This window comes from Fragaria vesca, linkage group LG7 (assembly GCF_000184155.1).
Source record: "Fragaria vesca subsp. vesca linkage group LG7, FraVesHawaii_1.0, whole genome shotgun sequence".
Lineage (NCBI taxonomy): Eukaryota > Viridiplantae > Streptophyta > Magnoliopsida > Rosales > Rosaceae > Fragaria > Fragaria vesca.
In genome coordinates, this window is record NC_020497.1 from 19,872,514 (window position 1) to 19,889,746 (window position 17,233).

The window sequence follows — 17,233 nt, forward strand, 5'->3', positions numbered from 1 at the left end:
TCATTTTGCTCACAATTTATATACTAGTTCTTTGTAGTGAAGTGTAATATGTAAATTTTTCTCAGGTTAAGTGTAGTGAGTAGAAACCAGGTGGTGCAAGAGACACGGATCGACAAGCATGAAAATCCGACGGAAAATTTGATGAAGGTTTTCGATACAAACAGATAGGTACAAGCTTTCTCTCTAACTTCGTAATCCTACATGTGTATTATCTTTTGTGCATTTCACTTTAGCCCTTTATAGGGCACAATTACATACATCTTGTCCCTCTTTCTTGATCAAGTACTCGATCACGTAATTAGTAGTTTGTTACTTGCTCTGGACTTGACCACATTCCCCTCGAAATTTGAATTTACATCCATGTAGTTCCAACATCTTGGCATATTTTACTTGTATATATAAAGCTTTTGGAGTGTAACAAGTTGATTGTGTTGCATGTTCATTTTAACTACTTCGAGATTAGCATATGTTCATTAGTGTCTAAAAGAAGTGTTCCGCATGCTGGCTAATTGGGATTTGGGGCCCTAATGAAAACATTTACTTGATGGTAAAGCAAGCAATGCCTTAATTAGAATGGAGTTGTACGTATATAGGAATAAGCTTGGAGAAAAGGATAACTTGGTGAAGGGACCGATTTGCCTTTAAAAAGTTGACGGTATTAACCTCATAAGTGGTTTCATATAGCAAAACCCTATCAGGTCGGGTTTAAAATTTCGGACACCGTTTTGATATTTCACAAAAACAATAAAGTTTATAATCGAACGAAATATAGACACTGTTTGAATTATTAGATCGAGTTTATAATTTCAGACACTGTGTTTTGATATTTCATAAAAGCAACAAAATTCATAATCGAACGAAATACAGACAATGTTTGAAAGATGAATTGACGAGCACAGTGGAAATGTTTGATTAACTGACAAACACATGGGATGTGATTGACTAATCAAGCCTCGGTTCAGCAAAACCTATATTTTTCTCCAACTTTTTAGGCACACTCGATTCTAATAAAACTTTTTAGGCACAAAGTACAATGCCGTAGTAGCCAGTGTACTACTGTTAGTTCAAAGAAGTTGGAATTGGAGACGCTCATCATCTTCCGCAACTAAAGGAAAGCATACATAAGTCTTGATTTGTTTAATCTCAATTCTTTTATGAATAGGAGGTAAAAAAAATGAAGTTGTAGCATAATTTTCTCATTCATGTCTGGAGTCCTCGAACATATATATATATACTTCAATTCCCTTGAAGCTTAAACTGTCTATTGTGTTTTGCGTGGGAAATTTATAACCTGGACTTAGGGGGCCCTGGTTAAAGCTCTTTGTGGTAGACAGGTGATCGACGACGAAAGCCAACCAAACAAAACCTTCGTTCTCCTTTCTCCTTCCACCAGTCTCATCAAACTCACTGTTTCTGCATGTGCTTGGGATCACCATAGCTCTCCATCTATCAATTCTCAGTTTGAACTTATTTGCAGTAGTTACAGAACAACAAGTAGTTCAAATAACTCCAAAGATATTGTGCTTTCTAATTCAACCCCTAGATCGAGTACCTTCCAATCCATCATGTCCATCATGTCTTCTCTTTTCTTCATCATTCTGTTTTTTGCTTCCATGCATGCAAATTCTGAGGCTCGCTATATTGGACTTGGCCGCAGCAATAAGGGTTTTAGCGCAGTGTTCCCTCATCCAGACAAGGTTCGTTCTATCCTAATTATTTCAAGTTCTCTCCTCTATTTCCTTTGAGCTATTAAACATTGATGTTCAGAACTCAGAAGCTTATGCGCATATGTAATGAATATATTCAGGGTCAGTTTCTAGTTGTGGAGAAGTTGAGGCTTGGAATGGATTCGAGTACTAAAGGGTCAGTACTAGTTGAGCAGGATGATGATCTAGCTGCTGAGCAGAAGGGTAATGATGGTGGAACAGTTTTCAGTAGTCCTACTACTACTAAAGGTATGAAGGATTACTCAAGAACTAGTACTACTACAAAAGCAGATGTTGTTCCAGATGTTAAGCCTCATGTTAGAGCTTCTATGTCTGTACCGCAACAGAATAAAAATCGCGACAAGAACATCAACCATGGTGACAAAACTAGTAGTAATCCTGGGATTTACTCCGACTATTCAAGACCAAGAACGCGTCCTCCCTCCCACAACTGAACTCTAGCTCACTTATCCGTGGATCATTACTTGGTTCCTTCTCTAAATTATATATATACGAGTATATAACATGTCAAACTAGCTTTCATATAAAAGTATTTGCAGAAAAGAGCCTAGGAAGTTTATCTGATCCATCTCTGATCAGCACTCAGTTATTTGCTAGTTGTCGAATTGAACATAATTGTTCCCAGTTTTGTAAACGGACTACAAATTAATAACTATGATCTTCTTATACATGTCTGTTGTTGTTATTGATTGATAGGGATAATGGAATACGCAGGGAGTGAGATTTTTGAGTCTTCTAGGTCTTCTTCTTCTGCTTACTTGGGTTTGCATAAAGATAAAGCAACAACTACTACCAATGAGGTAACTAACTATTCATATATTCAAATACAAAAGGCCTAGCTAGTTAATCATCCCGGAACCTAACATTTGGTTAGAGCTAATGCAACTCCAAAACTATCTCTTTCATTATGTCCCTGCTCGACGGTGACAAGCGAAGGCATATGGATTGTCTCTATGCAAAATAATATTTGATGGGTATGTGTTGCAATTCATTAACGCAATAATGCATGCCATAGATTGGTCATGTCTCAAATGGAGTCGCACAGTATGAGCATGAAACCCACGGGGAAAATCATAACAAAAATCTTTTTCACCAAATTAAAACACAAAATATAACAAGAAAAGATATGGAAGGATCGGGATTGGATATAAACCACTGCATCACCACGCTTTGAACTAATTTGATTCCAAAAACAGGATTGGTAATATGTTCTCATCACGTTCTGTGTTTGTAAACGTTGTATGTAGGAATCAAGAAGGAGAGGGCTATATGCTAAAGATAGTCGACAGACAGCTTACAAAGTAGAAGATGATGATGATGGTGGTATGGTGCTTGAAGATTATAAGCCACCACATCAGACACCTCCCATTCACAACAAAAGAACTTGATCTAGTTGCATGGTGATGATATATGTTGGAAGAGCAATTATATGAATACGGTTTTCGAACGGTGTATACTACCTACAAAACAACGGGCGAGTCTAGCTACTTTCTTCATCGTTGATATAAACTAGAAATAAACGGAAATGGGTATTTTCTTGTTATATATGCTACAATCTCTTGGTTAAACCCTAAAAGAAATTTCATATACTAACATATTCCATAATAAAGGATACCAAATTAACATATTCCATAACAAAACAAACAAGATTCAATAATACAAAATTCATTACCAAGATCCAAAACGTAAAATTATAATACAATACCTCTCTAACTATGGTAATTCTAAGTAGGAGTAAGAAACTGTCCATGTCCCTCGTAGCCATCGTACTCAAGACTATCCATCGTCAGCAAAGCCATTCCAATCAGAAACCCACTCATCACCACCGCCCAACATAACTTCCGAAACCCTAAACCTTTACTCTGCTTTTCACTCTCTATCATATCCACTTCAGCCCTAATCTCCTTCTCTCCATTCCCATCCTCAACCCTAAACTCCTTCTCTTCATTCCCATCTTCAACAGAAGCGCCATTGTGGGACGTCGTATCATCAAACAGTACATATTCTACCCGATCATGAAACTCATCTTCAACTCGATCAACATCAACCTTTTCCTCAAACAACACATTATCAAACACCGTCACCAGCATTGCTTTCTTCTCCTCAACCAAATCCACACAATCTCCTGTATCTTGACCAAGCGTTGACTCAAGATCATCTGAAACATCACCACCGTCCTGGATACAAGACTCGCTGCAACCGGAACACTTCGACCCATGGTCATCATCATCCTCATCACAATCTCCAACATTATCGACATGGTCGATCGTCGAGACTGTCGTACCGGAACCAGTCCCCGAGCCGCGATACACCGCCTCGAGTTCTCGAACTCTTTCGCACATATGCTCCAAGTAGTTCTGCTTCGTCGGATGTGACGCCATCTCCGCCGACAGAAGATTCTTCACGAACGTCAAGCGCTGCTCGATGTCTGCATGGATGAGTTGGAGACTTAGGTTATCGAGTTGATCAGAGAAGGCCTTGGTGATTTGGCGGTCGAGTTCATTGATCTTCGTCGGCAAAACTGAAGACCTCTTCGTCGTCATCGTTGAAGTCGACGTTAATGTGTGTTCTCTCTGAAACAGAGGTTAGGGTTGTGATAGTTCATGACCGTGGCTTGGCGGTTACGTAGTTATAGACTAGTACGTGACGACGTGACGGTTGAGAGTTGGGTACGTGAAACGGAAAGAGAATTGGGAAAGTGGGTGTCATGGGCCTCAGACCCACGCCTTATTAGGAAAGGCCCAATATAAATAAGCGGGCTAGGCGGAATGGTGTCACCGCTAGGCTGTCGCTAGGTTAATGGCCCGTGTGGGCTGCGGGTCCCACCTAAATAAAAAGGGAATAAAAGCTTTTAAGGCCCAAGAGAAATAAACGGGCTAGGCGGAATCGAGGCACCGCCGTTAGGGTAGTGGGCCTGTACGGGCTAATATCTAGGCGAAGTAAGCCTCACGTGGGGTCTCCGTCAGAAAGTCAGAAAATCACGCACACGCACGTGGTCGGCACCATTAATTCCACTGATCCCCATACGCCTAGTCACCCACTGAGACTCTGCTCCTGTAAATTCATAACCCGGCGAGGGCAAACCCGTACCTTCGCACCCTTAATTTACGCGGCGAAATCCACAACCTTATCCTCAGAACGCAGACACCCCAAATCCAGATACTGAATTGCCACTTTTACCCCTCTGATCAGCTTTTTCACCGGCCTTTACGCTCCTAAATCTGTCGTCTTCCTCCTTTTTCACATCTTTTAACCTCAGCTTTCAACATCGCCAGAGATCACATCACCACCACCTCACTCAACATTCCCCCAAATCTAACGACTCGTTCCGTTTTGACTCACTGAGTTCGCACCGAGTTGAAACCATGAGCTGGCTGAGGAGAATCGAGCTCGTCGAGCCTTACTACTGCCCGCCGGCGTTTCTCCTCCGCGAGACCTCCATTTTCGCCGCGCCGAAATTCCCTCCGTTCTTCGAAGAGGACGACGATTCCGAGCTCGGATACGCCTTGGACCTGCTCTGCCCTAGCCCCGTCGTCAAACCGCCGTCGCTTTTGTCCTACAAGCTGATTCAGCGCGTGGAGAAGCTCGGAAACGAGCTCTACTTGCAGAGCCTGAGCGACCGAGTCGCCGAGCTGGAGTCGCGGTTCGATCGCCTCGCGAAGATCAAGGCCGCCGCCGCCGGAGGCGAACGGAAGTACACGTACACGGCGGAGATCAAGGCGCCGGAGAAGAAGTACAAGTGGACGACGGAGATCAAGGAGGGGAAGCATAAGAAGAGTGAGAGGAAGTACAAATGGACTGCGGAGGTTGAAGGGAAAGGAGAGATCTCCAGGAAGTACATGTGGACGGCGGAGAGCGGCGGCGATGCGGAGGATCACTGTGAGAAGAAGGAGAAGGATAAGAAGAAGAAGCATCTTAAGGTGAAGAAGGGAGAGAGTGACACTCGTGTGGTTGAGATTGAAGAGCTTGCAGCTGATCATGGGGCTGTGGTTCTAAGACAGGTAGTTCTTACTTCAACTTTAATCACCGAATTAATTAGTTCTTGAAGTTAATTAGTCAAGTTTGGATAATGTTACTGTTAATTTTTGAAGCTAGTAAATTGTTCACTGTAAAATTTGAAGCGATGTTGAAGTAGAGTAGTATTGAAAAGCTTTAGTTTGATGAGGGTTTTGTAAATATGTGTGATGGTGGATGTAGGCTTTTGCTAAGAGAATTGGGGGGAGTAAAATTGCTAAGGGGAAGAACAAGGAACTGTCTCCTCAGGATGCAGCAATGATGATACAAGGGAATTTCAGGGCTTATCTGATCCGCCGATCACAGGCTCTTCGAGCTCTTAGAGACCTGGCAGTTGCCAAGTCAAAGCTGAAGGAGCTGAGAGCATTGTTCAATAACTTCTCTTACCGCCGCCGGGTTGCGCATGATACAGCAGAGCGTCAAAGGTTCACTGAAAAGATCATTGTCCTGCTCCTCACTGTGGATGCCATTGAGGTAACTCGCATGATCTTTTGCTTTGTTTTATATTTCTGAACTTTGATGGCAGTGATTTTTGTTCCATATACCGTGGGATTCTCATTATTTGAATGGATAATGGCTGAATCACTTCTTATGCTCATGTTAATTTTTTTATTCCAAAGGATTGCACTTAAGCTCTTTACTGAATCAACTGTTAGGAATCTGCCCTCAATACCTTTGTGATTGCAGGATAGGGGGACAATGTTTCATCTTTTTTGTAGGAAAGGGTGATTGGGAGTAAAACTAGAAAATCTATTTTAGCATTTCAGATATTAGAATTTGATGGATTCTAGTTTCTAACTACATTTTTGTTGCTATAGATCATTTTATAGTAGGATTTGGAACTATTCTGTGATAAAACAAATAGGCTCCAAGTGGTGAGATATAGTCGAACTCTTATAATAACATAAATTTGATTCTTGGTTGAAATGGATGCAGAGAGATTTCCGTGATTTTTTAACATTGTTATTTCTGCTATAAGAATCTTATTTGAACCGTAGGTGTGGTGTGTTTTTGAACTTTGTTTCATCCAACTTCTGTTATCGAGTCCAAAGGTGTGTACCATTAATGGGTTTTAATACAAAAAACTCCCTACAGGAAAACCTGCCATGAATCTCATGTTGACTATTTTTTTTGAAAAAAGATGTTAATCAACCATTTCTTTATCTTCTTACTCTGAGGAAGGAAGTTCAATTGGTTCTAAACTCTAGGAAGCCGTCATAAGTTACGAAACTTACTGTCTCATTGGCCGACGTGTAAAATTTCTTGTTTTCACCCAGTTGACCTCATGATTAAAGCAATCAAAAGTTACTAAATGGTTTCAACACTTCGCATTGTATTAGGGTGCTGATGTAATGGTGCGATCTGCAAAGAGGTCGATGGTGGATGAGCTGGAAGCAATGCTTGAAGTGGTTGATCCCCAACCAGCTGGAAAATCATTGTCCATGAGGAGGAGGACCTTTGATATGCCAGATGGTGTCATTCAAAGGGAGATCGCTGAAGGTGTGGCACAGGTTGTCCAAATGCTTGATCGTGAAGAGAACAGTTCTACCTTTGAGGCATGTTTGTGAGAACTCCATGCTTCTGTGACTGTATACCTCTCTTTGCAGAGATTGCAATGTTGTAGTTGTTACTAGAAGCTGTAGTCTAGTTGAGGAACTTGAAGGACTTGCTTGTTATGAGAGTGTAAGTTTGTTTAAGACTTGGCATGATCTTCTTCTACACTAGCAACTCTGGGTTTGGAATTGATTTCCAACTCATTGTGTGCTTAGACTTGTATCTTTGAAGTGCTGCCTTATTTATATATTAGTTCACACTTGGTTTTCAAATTCTACTATGTTGTGGATTTCTTTGCACAATCAGAGTTATATCGCTGGATGTTGGCTTTCCCATCCGGCGCGGAACTCTGGATTCTGGAACGTATCTTATGACTTGTGTTTTGATGGTTTTATGTCCTTGATTCCGAACTAATGCATCGCATACCTTCATCATCATTGTGGGAAGTCAAATCTCGAGAGAGGAGGTGCTCCCATGCCCGAGCATAGAACTCTTGACCTCCGTACCTTTTATTTGCAGTGGACCTTGTATGCTATTGAGTTCAAATTTTAGCATTGAAAATGGGCAACTATCGTATCTCCAGTTTCACAGGATCATATTACCAAATGTTGAACTAGATGAATCTGATCAGATAAAACCGATACCTAATGTATTGTCAAGCTAAGAAGATTATCCTAAATCTGACTCCCTAATAACAACTAATTTTGTTATTACTAACGTATCTAACACTTTATAATAAGTTTATGTCATACAACACCAAATCCTCCGAAGTCCAAACCTATGCCCAAAACCGTCTCCTCCTTCCTCTCACCCTTCACCCTCACTATCCCCAACCACCACACCAACCCTTCTCTCATCCTCTGCCGATTCTCTCCGGGCCACCCGAAACCGCCGCACCCGGAGCCCCGCTTACTCGAACCCGAAGGATGTGTTGTCCTTTTAAACATTTGTAATCTAAACTGGAAAGTGGCATGACCCAATCTGGTTCTCTATGAATGTTTCCTAGGTTGCTTTCAACAGGGAAGTTCGTACCCCTAGTGTCACTCTTGAAGGCGATATCTTTCAGCCCAGTGGTCTTTTGACTGGTGGAAGCCGCAAGTAAGCCACTATTCTTTTTCCTCCAGTTCAGATTGCATGTACTTGTGTTGTCCTTATCATTTATCAATTCAAAGTACATATACTTCTAGCTAGTTTTCCTTCTTAAGCAATCATTTCCTGTGACAGGGGTGGGGGTGATCTGTTAAGGCAGCTTCATGAGCTGGCTGAAGCTGAGCTAAAACTCTCTGAGCATCAGAAAAGGTTGACTGAGATTGAAGCTAAGGTTGCCTATGAAATCTTATTTTCTCTCAATAAGATACTGAAATTCCATATTACACTAGGCAATTGACAATTCATATTGTGGCTGTTTTACATGTCATTGGGAACTTCATTTCCATAGTAATTTCATCAATGTATTACTATTTGCAGATAAGAGAGATTCAACCTCTTCACAAGAAGTTCGTGGAGCTTAAACAACAGTTAGAACTCAAATCATATGACCTTAAATTATTTCAGGGCAGGGCTGAACAAAATGAGCATCATAAGGTTTTGTCACGTTTCTTTTCTCTTTTAGCATACTCAGTTGCTGAACTATGCTGCGGACTGTGTTTACTGGTTCATTTATGACATGAATCCTAATTTTTTTATTCTGCTATGTAGCTTGGTGAATTAGTAAAGAGGATTGAGCTAGAGCTACAAGAAGCTAATACTGCAGCCAAAGAAAAGAAACTTTTGCATGAAGATTGTATGAATAAAGTGTCATTTCTTGAGAAATCAATCAAAGAGCATGCCAACAGTCGGGAGGGAAGGCTGAAAGATTTGGAAAAGAAGATCAAAGAGACAAAAGCTCTACTCCAGTCAGCTTCAAAGGATCTCAAGGTAAGTTTTATTATTGCTGAGATTTAATAGAAATATCGTCCATGGGATCTCATTGAGCTTACTTTATTTGAAACAACTTGTTTGATGATGTTCATTGTTAGATAGTGGATCTTATGATCGTTCGGCTGGCGTGCTGAAACCACCTATCGAATTTTGGATCTCATACTATTAAAAGTGTAATTCCTAAAAGAATTTCTATGTTCGACATCTTTATATATAAAACAAAATTAAAAATAAACTTAGTTATGAATATCATTAAGTCTTTTGCTTTCTAATCCAATTTACATAACTTTGTTATGGAAAAATAAACTGCACGAGAGTTGTTTAACTAAGATGCTCCCTCCGTAATTGAAACATCCAGGAAAGAAGTAAAAGATTAGCATTTTGGAAGATGTCTGCCAATGTTATTTAGAAGTCTTCATGTGGCTAATTCTGTTTGGAAACTGCTCCAGTTTCTGGGTTGATTATTATTGTCTGATTCCACATCAGCTCTTTAATTTTTGTGTGATATGATTTTACTGACTGATAGGGACATGAAAATGAAAAGGAGAAGCTTATTATGGAAAAGGATGTTGTTTTAAAAGAGCTTGCATCTTTGGAGCTCAGTTGTCTTCTTTGAGAGCACAAATTGATGGACTCATTTCAGAAGTAGAAGAACAGAAAGAGAAGGTAAAAACTCTGATACTGTTTTTGATTCATATTTTGTTCATTTCAATTGTAGCTTTGGGTTGAACACAAGTTGCTTCTTTGCTATTTTATCAAGTATAACTTGTTTTGATTTGTCGAACTTTTCTCTTTTGGTTCAGATGTTTTACTTTACCATGGTGAATGATCCTTTCCTGTGAGGGCTTATCTATCTTCAACATATGTATGAGAAACTCCTTGTTTGTCTACATGTGTTAGATTGATTATGCAACCAATCTCTAGACTAAAAGCTTCTCCTATGGATTCTCTACCAAAACATTTCTACAACTTTGGTGCTCTTTTTTACATGGGTTTTAGCTATTTCTGTGTCGTTTCTTTGTTTGAAATAGCTACTCCACATGTGGGAGTTGTCATTCAAAGTTTTACTCTCTTTTTTTCATTTTCTTTTTTGGAGTAATCTAGCGGGATGCTTAAGCATCTGTAGACTGTAGTGGTATATGCAAAGCTTTAATGTGGGTTCATTATATTATATTGGTCTCTGGTTGTTTAGATGAAACAGTTATCAGCATCTTATTATTCACTTACATGTTGATGCAGCTCTTGATCTAAGTCACACCCAGAATATTGGAAGAATGATCAAAAGTCATTTCCCACACTCTCAGGTTGGTGGATTCTGTCATCTGGTTATTTACATTTTACCTAGCTGGAATCTGCTTATGCAATGTACCATCTTTTCTTTCAGTAATCCATAAAGTTAGATTTAACTAAGATATAACTTCTTTTCCGTCATTATATAAGTAAATGAGTAATACCATCTGAATTTTACAAATCTTAAAAAGTTCACAGAACGTTTTAGACTTTTAGGCATAGTTTTGATCTGGCATAACAACTGCTATTTGACATGACATTGTCCCTTGGGTGGTTGTAGAGTCTGGTATTCTGGAGTTTGTAATTCAAACCTCATTCTCACACAAGACTGACAAGAGCAGATTGTGGCATAACTTGTAAAGATAATATACAACGTTCTGATTTGTCGAACTTTTCTCTTTTGGTTCATATGTATGAGAAACTCCTTGTTTGTCTACTACATGTGTTAGATTGATTATGGAACCAATCTCCAGCTCTCATTTAGGTACAAGTGTATATGTAAAACTGTATCGACTCTTGAGTAGTTCCATGGCGGCGGCATTCCAATGTTGTGCTTGTTTTGAGCCCTGTGCTCAACCTGCATGTATTGTAGAGCTTTGAATTTGTATGCCAAATTTGTTCACGCTTATGGTTTTGAATGATATTGCCCATGAGCCTATCTCTGAGAAGACTATCCAATAGTTTTTCAAATTCACCAAAAAACGGTGGTCCAAATACGTTTTGTTTGCCAAACACGCGTCTTCCAAAATCACTCACTGTGAGTTATGTAATTAAGGTCCATCCAAAATCATGACTTTTCACTAAAACAATCGTGGATTATTTGAAAGCCAGAGCGTAATCTTTTCACTAAAACGACAGTAGCCGTATGCCTAGCCTCGCTTGGAATGGACATTTGGTACCATAAGCGTAATTAGTCTCACAAAACATAGTCGTCGTCAGTTTTACCCACTGTTCTAAAACAAGTTACCTAGTTTTACCCTATCCAGTAGAACAAAAAAACAGATGAAAACATTAGATGCATGTACAGCAAGTATCAACAGTCACAGTAGAACACAAACATTTGGTACCCTAAGCAATATTAGTCTCACTAAACATAGCCATCCCCAGTTTAACAGATGAAAACATTAGATGCACATACAGTAAGTGTCAACAGTTACAATGGTAATTTCGGTGTCGGCAGGGTGAAACCTTTTAGGAAAGTGCAAGTGGCTTTCATATCTAGACTTTTTGCTAGAGGAGCTTCTATCCATTCATACTTGATCTATACACACTGCACTGTATGCATTATTCATCTAAAGAACAAAGGGCTTCTTGATTTTGGATTCAGATATCCTTTGATCCATGTAAGCTCTTCTTGAATCCGTTACTAATTTCATTCTGTTAATCAGTTTTATTCATGTTGGATTATCATTATGAACTAATTAAACTGGCTTCACTTGCTAATTTGTGCAGTATAGCTGGAATCAGATCGATCTGCAACAAGAAAGTCTGTCATGATCATGATCTAAGAGACTTGGCTCACCTTGTGGAAGAATTAACGTTGCAAGTGTTTTAGTTGTGATCTCGCAGAAGAAATAATCAACTTTTCATGTAAGTGCATGTTTTCCGATCTTGCAAATTAAGGGAAACAAATCAGATTTAAACACCCGTTTCATTGTTTAAATTATTTTTTGCATGCATGGATCAACTAGAATTGTACCTTAATTAACTACCAGCTTCACTTTCTGCAGTTTTGAATACCATCGATTGTACAAAAAAGAAACGATGGGGGAGGCTGTTCTTGGTGCATTCCTCCCGGTGCTGCTTGAGAAGTTGGCGGATCAAGAGATCACTGAGTACGTTTAGAGGTTCGTCTTCTTGGATTTGGATCCCTAAACGAGTTCATGTGAGTGCTTTTTGAATCCAATACTTCTCATCCAGTTTCAAGTTTTATCTGTATGCATCATTAATTAATTCAGACTTGATATGAGATGATAAACTTGTTCCCCTCATTGTTGCACACTAGCTTGCTTCAATTTGGACTGGTTGTGATTTAAGCGGAATCAGAGACTTGCTTACCATCGAAGTGGAAGACTTCGCTGGTGCATATCAAAGTGAACTAGCTTTCATGTAAGTGATTTTTGATTCTGCATATCAAAGAGAAACATATTAAATTAAACAGATCAAAGCAATAAGATGCATATGTTATAAATTAATTTTCCACTATACATCGATTTCTCATCTTGTTGTTTTTTCTTTCGTCAATGATTTCTCATTTCTTGTGAATGCATGAACCAAATGTTAAAATTGCCTCCTATTTAACTACTAGTTCACTTTCAACAGTTTGAACTTTGAAGTACTCGTACAAAAACGCTATGGAAGAGGCGGTTCTTGGGGCATTGCTTCCGGTGCTGCTCGACAAGTTAGCGCAGCGAGAGGTCTTTCAGTACTTCAGACGTCTTAAGGGAGTCAACAAAACGGTGAGGGAGAAGTGGACTACGACGTTGACTGCAATTGAGGCGGTGCTGAGTGATGCGGAAGAGAAGCAAATAACACAAAGAGGAGTGAAACTGTGGCTAGATGATCTCAGAGATTTGGCTTACGATATTGAAGACATATTAGACACATTTGCTACTAAAGTGCTGAAGCGAAGGATAGAAAGACAACATGGAAGAAAAAGCAAGTACTCATGGATCAACTCACTTTGTAGAGCTAAATTCAATTTAAGTTTGAACTCAGAAATCCAGAAGATAAGTGATCGACTTGAGGAGATAACTGCTCGAGAAAAGCAGTTTGGTCTGAATAAGAAACTTGGAGAGTCTAAAAAGCCGCGGGAAATGCCACCCAGTACTACATCTCAACTACCAGATGGACCTGTGATCGGAAGGGATGAAGCAAAGAAAAACATTCTTAATGATGTGCTCTTAAAAGGCGAACATAGTACCAGCAATTTTCATAACTTTTGTGTGGTTTCCATTGTTGGTACGGGTGGACTAGGAAAGACAACACTTGCTAAAGATGTCTTCAAGGATGATGCGACTGAACAATTTCGCCCAAAGGGATGGGTGTCTGTGTCCGATGACTTCGACCTTCTAAGGGTGACAACTGCAGTTCTTGAATCTGTCACAACAGGCGATGTGAAGGAATCTAAAGAGCTCAATTCAGTTTTGAAAAAGTTGAGTGAGGAATTGGCAGGCAAGAAGTTTTTGATTGTTCTAGATGATGTCTGGAATACATGCAACTACGATCAATGGACAACATTGCAGTCGGCTTTTCGTGTTGGAGCAGTAGGAAGCAAGATCATTGTGACGACGCGTGATGCGAATGTTGCAAAGATGATGGGAGACAATAAACCTCATAACTTGGAGTCGATGTCAGGAGATGGTTGTTGGAAGATCTTTGAGCATCATGCACTGTTAAACAACATATCCCAAGATGTTGAGTTGTTTAAGAAGAAAATTGTAGAAAAATGCAATGGGTTGCCGTTAGCTGCAAAGACTCTTGGTGGTCTTTTACGTTGTAAAGAAAAAGATGAATGGGAAGAAGTACTAGAGCACAAGATGTGGAATCTATCAGACCAGATGGGCATCCTCCCAGCATTGAAGTTGAGCTATCACTATCTCCCATCAAATTTGAAACGGTGTTTCACCTATTGCGCGATACTTCCAAATGATTATGAATTTGAGGAGATGCAGTTGGTTCTTTTTTGGATGGCAGAGGATTTGATTCAGCAGCTACCAGAAGGAAACAAACAAATGGAAGATTTGGGACGTGACAATTTTCAAGAGTTGGTGTCCAGGTCATTATTTCAAAAATCAAGCAAAACAGAGTCGAAATACATAATGCATGACCTGGTTACTGATTTGGCACGTTGGGCTGCAGGAAGCTCATGTTCTAGATTGGAGGATATGCAGAATTATTACTTGCAACATAGATGTTTGCCCAAGGTTCGTCATTCGTCTTACATTCCTGGAGAGTATGATGGAGTTAAGAAGTTTGAGGTCTATTCTGAAGCTACATCTTTGCGGACGTTCTTACCACTTTCACTTTCATATTGGAATTATAATTATCTGGCTCGGAAGGTTACTTCTGATTTATTGACCAAACTCCATTACTTACGACTGCTCTCTCTAAATGGATACCGAATAACCGAGTTGCCAGATACAATTGGTGAATTGAAGCATCTACGGTATCTTGATCTCTCCCACACTCGGATAAGAAGTTTGCCAGACTCGACAACAACTCTGTACAACTTGCAGACATTGTTATTGAAAAGTTGTGACGAGTTGAAGGCACTGCCCACAAGCATGAGGAACCTAGTTAATTTGCGTCATCTCAACAATTCAGATACACGGTCATTGGAAGAAATGCCTCCTCAGCTTGGTCAATTGACTAACCTCCAAACATTGCCTGAGTTTGTTATTGGCAAAGGTAGTGGATCAGGAGTAAGAGAGATTGAGTCATTATCGCATCTGCAAGGGACATTGCACATCTCAAGGCTAGAAAACGTGATTTGTGTCGAGGATGCCAGGAGTGCCAACTTAAAGAGCAAGGAAAGGCTTGAAGCCCTATTTCTTGAATGGTCTTCTTCGAGTGTCTCAACAGTAGATGCAGCAATTGTGCTTGACATGTTACAACCTCATAGCAAGCTCAAAAAGCTCACCATCAAAGGTTATGGTGGATTGGAATTTTCAACATGGATTGGGAATCCTTCATTCACTAAAATGGTGCGGGTAAGGTTAGAACGTTGTAATCATTGTCAATTCTTGCCACCATTCGGACAGTTGCCTTGTCTCAAAGAACTTTGTATACAAGAAATGGATGCAGTCGAGAGTGTTGGTATCGAGTTTTATGGAGAAGGTAACTTGTCGTTTCATGTTTTAGAGACCCTGGAGTTACATAATCTGAAAAATTGGAAGAAGTGGTATCCTTGCCAACAAAGTGAGGGTGTTGAAGTTTTATCTTGCCTGAAAAAGCTTTCCATCAGGGGCTGCCCCAAATTGGAGGGTGATTTACCAGAGAAGCTCGATTCATTAGCACAGCTTGAGATAGATGGATGTGAGGAATTGGTGGTTTCAGTATCCAAATATAAACAGCTTCATGGATCAAACATCAGAAATTGCAAGATGGTGGTGTACGACACAAGTGTAGTTCAGTTTGACTTACTAGAGAGTTTGACATTTTCAAATGTATCAGAATTGAGATTCCAAACAGAGACGTTCATGAAAAGCTTGAAAAACGTTAAAGAGTTGAAGATCACTGGTTGTGAGGAGCTTACACGTTGCTTTCAAAATGAGGATAGATTACTGCAACACTTGATTTCTCTTGGTTGTCTATATATCGAAGACAACTCGATCCTTGTTGAAAAGCTAGGGATTGAAGCAGAGCAGTTGGTGCAATTGCAAATCCTGGATTGCAAGATTGAACGTCTGGAATTAAGCAAGTGTGGAAGCCTTGTGAAGGTACCAAAAGGATTGCATCACCTTACATCACTTAAAGAGCTGCACATAAGTAAATGTTCAAGTCTTGTTTCTTTTCCAGATGTTGGTCTGCCACCTTGTCTCCAAGTCATAGAAATTCGGTACTGCGAATCTCTTTCGCACTTTGCAAAATACCAGATTCCTCCCAGCCTAAAAAGAATAGAGATCATGAATTGTGGGAATTTGAAGTCATTAATAGAGAAAGAGGAGGAGGTGGGTAACGGTTCTTCTTCTTCTTGTCTTGAGCATTTGGAGATAAGAAGATGTCCCTCTTTGATGTGCTTATTATGCAAAGATCAATTACCCAGGTCTCTTAAACAGCTTGAGACACGGGATTGTGGACAGCTGGAGCTAATAACTGAGAGGTTCCTCGATGACAGCTGTCAACTCGAAAAAATTATCATCTGGGACTGCCCAAACCTGAAATCCTTACCCGAGGGAATGTGCCACCTCACCAATCTTCAGTTATTAACTATTGTGCGTTGTCAAAGTCTTGTTTCGTTGCCGAGAATGAATGTGTGGCCAAGAGGGATACATATCCTAAATTGCGATAAATTGGAGGTGGCACAGTTGGCGAGAGACATGATGCACAGTAATCTTGTATATCTGAGAATTGATTACTTTGAAGGTTTGACAACTACAACTTCCTTCCCCACCAACCTAACATCACTGTCAATTGACAAGATCAAGAATTGTAAGGCGCTGATGGAGTTTCAAGGGTTGCAGAGACTCGCCTCTTTGACACGTTTGTATCTGAGCGGTGAAGATGATGGAGGTCTGGTGTCATTTCCACCTGCTGCTGAGAATTCAAAGGAGACGGAGATACTGCTCCCCAGATCTCTTGTTTTTTTGGGAATTGAAGACTTCCCAAATCTAAAGAAACTGAGCAAGGGCTTTCAATTCCTCACCTCTCTTGAAAGTATTTGGATCTTCAACTGTCTGAAGCTTACAACCCTTCCAGTGGAGGAAGGCCTGCCTCTTTCACTTGTGCGACTTGATATTTACAACTGTCCTCTACTTGAACAGAGATACAAAGGACGATACCGGCACAAGATAGCACACATCCCTCGCGTAGAAATTAATTGGGAAGACATATAAGAGAAAAAGCCACACTTCTCGATGGAGTGGTTTCCAGGTACGCACTTGTAATTTGAGACAACATCCGCACTGATGATAATGTTATCAAATACATGTAGAAAAGCGAGGGAACATGTTGAAGCTTGTCAAACTTTCCTCTGTTTTCCACATCTAACGTTTTATTTCTTCCAT

General features: G+C 40.0%; 3 protein-coding genes across 3 annotated transcripts in view; all 3 read left to right on the top strand.

Annotated features, from left to right (window-relative positions):
* Positions 1 to 1,613: 1,613 nt before the first annotated feature.
* LOC101310656 lies at positions 1,614 to 2,465 on the top strand. The gene is made up of 2 exons (XM_004309002.1): positions 1,614 to 1,697; positions 1,808 to 2,465. The coding sequence occupies exons 1-2, from the start codon at positions 1,614 to 1,616 to the stop codon at positions 2,159 to 2,161; spliced, it is 438 nt and encodes a 145-aa protein (XP_004309050.1). The 3' UTR covers positions 2,162 to 2,465.
* Positions 2,466 to 4,963: 2,498 nt separating this feature from the next.
* LOC101303853 (BAG family molecular chaperone regulator 7-like) lies at positions 4,964 to 7,571 on the top strand. The gene is made up of 3 exons (XM_004307761.1): positions 4,964 to 5,728; positions 5,925 to 6,215; positions 7,082 to 7,571. Exons 1-3 carry the CDS (start codon positions 5,093 to 5,095, stop codon positions 7,307 to 7,309), a joined length of 1,155 nt encoding a protein of 384 aa, XP_004307809.1. The 5' UTR covers positions 4,964 to 5,092; the 3' UTR covers positions 7,310 to 7,571.
* Positions 7,572 to 8,278: 707 nt separating this feature from the next.
* The window catches only part of LOC101310948 (putative disease resistance protein At3g14460-like), a 192,395-nt gene continuing 183,440 nt past the window's right edge, over positions 8,279 to 17,233 (top strand). Inside the window, exons 1-10 of the mRNA XM_004309003.1 lie at positions 8,279 to 8,393; positions 8,520 to 8,616; positions 8,763 to 8,879; positions 8,994 to 9,212; positions 9,742 to 9,881; positions 10,455 to 10,519; positions 11,963 to 12,095; positions 12,236 to 12,390; positions 12,511 to 12,614; positions 12,828 to 17,099. Coding sequence (XP_004309051.1) covers positions 12,860 to 17,062 — 4,203 coding nt within the window. The 5' untranslated portion in view covers positions 8,279 to 8,393; positions 8,520 to 8,616; positions 8,763 to 8,879; ... (5 more) ...; positions 12,511 to 12,614; positions 12,828 to 12,859 and the 3' untranslated portion in view covers positions 17,063 to 17,099. The remainder of the gene's footprint in view (positions 8,394 to 8,519; positions 8,617 to 8,762; positions 8,880 to 8,993; positions 9,213 to 9,741; positions 9,882 to 10,454; positions 10,520 to 11,962; positions 12,096 to 12,235; positions 12,391 to 12,510; positions 12,615 to 12,827; positions 17,100 to 17,233) is intronic.